The 7,500-nt window shown below is 39.7% G+C and overlaps 1 protein-coding gene across 1 annotated transcript in view; it reads left to right on the top strand.

Annotated features, from left to right (window-relative positions):
- Nucleotides 1-2,578, top strand: part of LOC143040833 (otoferlin-like) — a 373,699-nt gene extending 371,121 nt beyond the window's left edge. Inside the window, exons 4-5 of the mRNA XM_076212272.1 lie at nucleotides 2,229-2,417; nucleotides 2,450-2,578. Of these exons, the coding sequence (XP_076068387.1) occupies nucleotides 2,229-2,417; nucleotides 2,450-2,578 (318 nt within the window). The remainder of the gene's footprint in view (nucleotides 1-2,228; nucleotides 2,418-2,449) is intronic.
- Nucleotides 2,579-7,500: the final 4,922 nt, after the last annotated feature.

A 7,500-nucleotide genomic window follows, 5' to 3' on the forward strand; every position in this document is an offset into this window, starting at 1 on the left:
AAATAAATGAATAAATGAATATTGATAATATTATTAGAATGCGTATACAGCTCCTCTTGCATCCTGCAGTATCACGAAAATTAACAGAATAATTAAGCTCCAAGAGAAACAATAGACGGCTCACGCGGTGCGAAAAGGATTAATTGAAAGCTTAAATCCCCAAAAATAGATAAAGAAACGAATAGATAACCAAGCGGAAGTCTGAATAAAAGATAAAAGACCAAACAACTAAGTCTAGCCAATTAACCACTTTGTTTACTTGACGAATGGCTTGTTTACAAATCCGTTCGTTTCTGTGAAATATTCCCACTTTTTTGTTCTTTATCTGTGTTCGTTGTGCACTGAAAGGCCTCTTGTCGGCATGCTTGGGCCTCGAAACCCATTGTTATCCATTGAATATAACATTCAGAATAAAGAGAAAAATGCCACTCGAAGCTGGTCATGCAACCGTCAGGCACCTCGGAAGTGCCACGCTCATTAATAAAATCTCTTGGCGGTAGACAGAACAAAAAGAGAGGTGCCACTTAGAATATGAAAAAAATCGCTAGTAGAATATATCAAAATTCGTTTTGAAAATACGTAACTACGACATCAACAACTTGTTTTCGACAGATGTCCTCTTCACTTAAGTTTCAAGTGCCAACCGGGCACTTCATTTTGCACATGTCTTCATTTTTTTTTACACAAGTGATTTTTGCCTTAGTGAAAACATATACAAGCGCGCATACACATCCACACTTACAGACAACCTCATCTCTCACTTGTTTGATATTCTCGTTATCATTAATGAACTATATATGCTATGCGAGTTATTATATTATATTATATATATATATATATATATATATATATATATATATATATATATATATATATACACACACACATCACTGGTGAGAAATGTAGTAACATTTGTAAATCACAACTAACACAACAGTCGGACGAAAGAGTCGTGGGAGCGAAACGATATCTTTCGATTGCTAACTGCAGTTAGTCGTGATATATATATATATATATATATATATATATATATATATATATATATATATATAATATATATATATATATATTACATATGAGTATCCTATATATGTAATGTATGAATAAAATCTCTATTTGTGGTGAAAAGGCGTCAGTTATCCAATGGACGAGAATGGAGAGTTATGTTCTGTACGTCACGCGTAGGGAGATATCCAAACGTTTTGGGTCGACGTCTTAATATTCTAATGAATCATGTTTTGCTCTGTAAGATACATTATTTTTTGTACACTATTCTGTAAACGTGCCAAACCGAATTATTATGTTTTTCTGTTGATGCAATGGAAGTTATGCATTTGTTCAAGTATTGTGTACTACGTTTTCTTCGTATATGTACGAGTAGCTTTGCTAGCGTGCGTGCAAATATGTTTAGTCTATCTTTGCCAATCGGTTTCAAACTCCATTGACGCTGATTCTATGGGCCAATCAGGGGTAATTTTGTACTGGAGGAAGGGGCGCTCTACACGCGTAGGAGGGAGAAAGAATTCAGATAGCCTATGCAGAGGACGTCTCAGCCTCGGGGGCGGAGATTCGGCTGTATTAATGCAAGTCCTTCCTCCCCCTGTTCATATATTTTAACTCGGCTCTTAGGATATTATGTGTGAAGTCTATGGCAGTGACGCGGGAAGCCTAGACAGTGAATCTCTTAGTAACTATTTCTCTTTCACCCCCGTTAAAAATTGTGTTTAAGAAATTGGAATCATGTTTAGAACTTGTTTGTAAATACTTAATTCAATTATATGTCCTTGGTTATAATTAGCTTGTTATTCCGGTTAACTTTAATGGATTCCTTTTGTTTCATTTTTTTTTTTTTTTTATGGTGACGCAAAATTGAATGGTGACCTTGTGCAATTTTATTTTGTGAGCAGATATCCCCAAAGACGGGTCTTGAGAATCATTCATATCATCTTAGAATATTTTATGTTACAAGTCAAAAGTACTCGTAAGATTTGTAACAATATATACACATTGTATGTACGTGTGTGTGTGTGTGTGTGTGTGTGTGTGTGTGTGTGTGTGTGTGTGTCTATGTGTTGGGGCAACAGGTGTATATACACGCCCAACTTTCCTATATAATCATAGTTTCTATACACCTTTACACTTTCATTCTCTCTCACACAAGCATGAAGAACTTCCATAGACCTTCAAGCTGAACCTGTGTTCTAACTTGTCTACATCTATCCCGCCAGGTGCTAGAATGGCCCGTGGCGCGTCACTTGGAAGCCCACGAGGTTGTGGAGGTGCATCTGCAGGTCTTCAGCAAGTACTTCAACAACAGAACGGCCGCAGCTTACGGCTTCGTTCTTCAGCGCCTCGTGACCGAGGGTGGCGTTGCAGTCACCGACCACATGACGGACGCAAACAACAAGCTCCTAAGGGTAAGGACCCAACCACTGTTCTCATGTTTCAGGGAATCAAAGAAGTCTCCCTTATAATGCTTTTGGAGACTGAAAGGATATGTTGTGATGAAAGTTATGCAGTTAGTAGTGTGGCTATGTTTGAAGTACAGATGTGGGAAAAAAATTCTGCCGTTAGATAAAACTCTTTAGATGTATACATATCACCATAAGAGAAAAAGATATCAGGAAACTAGAAAGATAGATAAGCAAATAAGCCAAAAAAATGTAGCTATGTTAGAATTACAGATTCATAAGGAAAAAAATATCTATCATTAGATCAAACCACATAGACTAATGTATATCAAATAGTTAGAAATCAGAAAATCAGAAAAAAAGATAAATATAAACAAAAATAAACAAACAAATAACTAAACAAAAATATACAAATAAATACATGAATGAAAACAAAATAGATTGGAGAGCTTCAAACTAAATGCCCATCAACCTTTGTAAAAAAGAATACCACCAAATTCAAATAAATTAGCTATAATACGCTTACTGGGAAAAAGTCTGATTGGATTGTCGCGCTACTATAAGGATCAGAGATAACTTTACAGACGAAAAAATAACAAAATAAGAAATAGATCAATAAATTAGATAATATAAATTACATGGTATGTCCTAGCGTTCAGCCATAGCTACTGAACTTGACACACAAGCGATGGAATGCGTCTTGAGAAGAGAAGTTTGATGGAAGTGGTTCGAATCTTGCCAGAGAATCAGCACGTGATGGCAATGAACACACGTCCTTAAATCCCGAGTTCTCACAGAGGCATTAATGTCTAGCCACCTCGCAGGGTGCGTAACAGCTAAAGAACTAGCGTTTCTATCCTTAAAGATAACATCGCATCAAAAGGGTGGAGATAAAGATAGCAATGGAAATATTTTAAAATGGCAAAAAGTCCTAAAGAATATTCTCCAATCGCGTCCATCTGGTCCATAGGGGTGTCATTAGAGTTAAGCCCTGTTCACATTAGTGGTTTGAACCGAACAGAAACCGTGGTGGTACCGTATAGTCAAGAAAAAAATGCGCGATTGTGTGTGAACGCCTCTATTGAATTACACTGTAATTGAACCATTATTGTTCAAACCACGGCGGTTGAAACCGCTTGTGTGAACAGGGCCTTACTGCCATACAGGTTTGAAAACGCAGAAAAAAAATATATCGCGTGGTAGATGTTTTGGAACTAGTTTAGGAAAAAAAGTTCCATCTCAAGTTTAATGATCGTTCAGTGATTCCAATTTGATTCCGAATCTCTTCAACATAGTAATATCTTTGAGTGACTTTTTTCTTAATGTAAGCTATTTCCTTCAGCCGAGAAAGAAAGCCTTAAGATGGACTTAATTGAGACCGCCCTTGTGCCAGTATCCGAGCCCCTCAGCTGAATAAAATCGCCCTCCCTGGCCTGAACAAAATCAATAAAGTGCACCAGTGTTGGAGATTTTCTTTCTTGTCGAAGTTTTTCCACCGGGATTGATGGAGCTGTGCTAATTAACTTCATTTTACAAATCAACCGAAACTCGTCGAACGCTTGAAAAAAAACAGTTAACACTGATAAATTAACCCATTTCTTGCTGAGGGTTTTTTCCCTCGGCAAGGAAAGTAATCGCCGGATGACAGCTACAATAATCATTAAATAATGATTAAAACTAAAAGTGTTGGTAATGTATCCCTGAAGTGAAACGACCCATTTCACGGGCTCTCGAAGAACGTGCTCCGAAATATGTTGTTATACAGGCATGCGCTTACACGCACGTGAGTGCCGACACACGCAAACATACACGCAAGCAATCACACGACTAAGTACACATGCTCACACACACACACACACACACACACACACACACACACACACACACACACAATCATATGCACGTATTTAGAATGAATTAGTACTAATATGTGCATGTAATAATCTTACTATATTCTTTAGGATTTCTGTGGTCTTATGGTATAAGGTCTAACTCATAGTTTACAATACATAGTGCCTATATGTCAAAGGTATTTTTAGAGAAAATGGTTATATGCGGTTCGATAAAAACATCTGGTCACGATATTTGTTAGAGATGACGAAAACAAATTAGGAAAGTTCAGACACTAATTTCCCAAGAAGTTGGATACGAAGCGGAATGACGAGTGTTCTTAGTTATGATGACAATTAGAAGTTGGAGGAAGTCAGACGAAGTTGGACAAACAACAGAACTCTTCAAAAGTACAAAAGGAGGAGTTGGTCAAAGAAAGTGCTACGAAGCAGAGGATTGAGGGCTCTCAATCCCTGCCTCTCCGTTACTCCCTTCCTCTCCCTGTTACTCCCTTCCTCTCCCTCTTACTCCCTGTTACTCCCTTGCTTCCTCTCTCTGTTACTCCCTGGCTGCCTCTCCCTGTTACTCCCTGGCTGCCCCTCCCTGTTATTACCTGCCCCTCCCTGTTATTACCTACCTCTCCCTGTTATTCCCTACCTCTCCCTGTTATTCCCTACCTCTCCCTGTTACTCTCTACCTCTCCCATTACTCTCTACCTCTCCCTGTTACTCCCTGCCTCTCCCTGTTACTCCCTGCCTCTCCCTGTTACTCCCTGCCTCTCCCTGCTACTCCCTATTACTCCTTGCCTCTCCTGCTACTCCCTACCTCTCCCTGTTACTCCCTACCTCTCCCTGTTAGTCCCTACCTCCCCCTGTTAGTCCCTACCTCCCCCTGTTAGTCCCTTCCTCTCCCTGTTAGTCCCTGCCTCTCCTTGGGACTCCCTACCTCTCCCCGTTACCCCATGCTTCTCCCTGTTACTACCTACCTTCCCTGTTACTCCCTACCTCTCCTTGTTACTCCCTCCCTCTCCTTGTTACTCGGTCTCTCCCAGTCTCTACTTTTTCATCTCTGTCTCTTTCCATACATTTTGCCACATCCTATTTATCCATATCAAGTTATTGCCATCTTGATTCCTTATATCAACACTTTCTCCTTTATTCTTCTCTCTTCATATTTACTGCTTAACATCCTATTCCTGTCATCTTAAATTTCCTTTGACAAAGTCCTTTGCCTTTTCCTTTCCTACCAACTTTTAACAATAACTTTTTTCTATCTTACACGAGTACAATCTATTCATCTTCCTTTCTCCTATCTCAGTCCTGCAGTTCTTCCTTCTCTTTATCTCTTCCACCTTTCCACTTAACCCCCTCCATCTTGCTACTGCTCCTTCCTCTTCCTCCATTCCACTTGATCCCCTTATTTCTAGAAGAGTAATTAGCCAGCTGACCACCTCGAGAGCGTTGTTATTGTTCCCACACCGCACTCTGAGGCACCTGGCCAAACGAGACGAAATGTCATGATCCATTAAAACTCCCATGTGTCTGAAGCCCACAGAAATGAGTTGTGTTAGGAGTTAGTCCTTGGGAGAGGCGACTGTGTGCTATGTATGTAACACCTTTTCAATTCATATAAGGGTAAGAAAGACAAAGCACGCACGCACGCACACACACACACACACACACACACAAAGTTGATCTACATGTGAAATTGCATTTAGGTATGATAAATTGGAGTGTAATTGTATACCACAGTAGGGTAAATACAATTAGATAGATCCACAGACACACCTTACAAATACACACACGCGCGCGAAAGCGCACACATACACAACTATCCCACCTCAGCCCCTGAAGGGTAAATGGCCCCTTGTGCTCTCCGCCACATTGTTGGATTAAAGTGCAGTGCAGCAAGACGTGGCTTTCTCACAGCAAGGACCGACAGCTGAGGCTGGGCTACCCCCACCGCTTCCCCGTAGGATGACATTTACTCCCCACCCTCCCCATGAGATGGCACCGACTGAAAGAACTTGAGGACTGTTCATACCACAAGAAGAATTACTGTAGGATCTTGTGCCATCTCCCTTAAACCTCAGCATTTCGAGTGAGAGAGAAGTTTAAACTGTACTTCAATTCAACAACAAGAAATCTGCCCCAAAAAGATTCACAGACCTTTAGAAGTAGCTGAAGTCGTCATCTTTACCCCCCACGTGTTTGAACATGTAAAGCGGGGCCTACACGATCAATATTATTGCGCAATATTTCGTATTGTACAATATTATTGAGGGCGTAGGGATGATATTCAAGAGCCAAACATGTTTGTCCTGTACAATTGAGGTCTTCAATATACTGTACAATTCTTCAATACTGTCCCTACACCGTCAATATTGTTGTACAATACGGAATATTGCGCAATAATATTGACCGTGTAAGGCCCAGTTAATAAAAGTGGGATTCACTATAAGCAGGCGACTGGAGGGAAACCGGAGAGCACAGCAAGTCCTTTTTGCACGACAAGGAGGAGGAGCCAATTACGTTTTATCCAAGATATAGGTCGAGGACTGATCAAACATCAAAAGATTTCGACGAAGACATGCAGAAGGAGACCCAATGTGTGACATGCATGAGAGACTTCCAGAGTGCCAAGATGTGCCATCGTCATGAATGGTGAATCATGCATTGCCAGACAACCACCAATGGGAGATAGCAGCAGTATATTCATGGCTATAGAATTACCATAAACGGGAAAGACTTGAGTCATGCTTAAAGCCTCTTTGATGTAAAGTCGAGAAAGAAAACTCTTCCGAACTCTGTGGGTGCAGTCCTGGTATCTGCTAATTAGTGAAAAAAATAAAAATAAAATGTATACATAAATAAATAAAAATAAAAATAAAGTATTAATGTTTCTAGAAACAAAATTAGGTATAGAGAAAATAAAGTAAAATCAAATAAAATAGAAATGATAAATAAGAAGATTAGTTTATTCCTATATAGTTGGCGATTTTTCAGACACTGAAATTTAAGCTCGTTCCTATACTAATACGTACTAGCGAAGCACCAGAGGAAACATTTTCCCATGTCTAACCACAACTAAACGTTTGCTAATAGTCTCTGCAGGGTGTAAGAATATGAACGTCCTCATAGCACCCACGAGACTGTAAACGTTTACGCAATTTGCGCCGACGTTTTCTACTTGTACGAATTTAGTCAAATGCAACGCTACAGTCCTTTCCGTACCAGTGTTTTATCTATACGAGTATATC

This window comes from Oratosquilla oratoria, chromosome 29 (genome assembly GCF_046742065.1).
Source record: "Oratosquilla oratoria isolate Oo_2021 chromosome 29, ASM4674206v1, whole genome shotgun sequence".
Lineage (NCBI taxonomy): Eukaryota > Metazoa > Arthropoda > Malacostraca > Stomatopoda > Squillidae > Oratosquilla > Oratosquilla oratoria.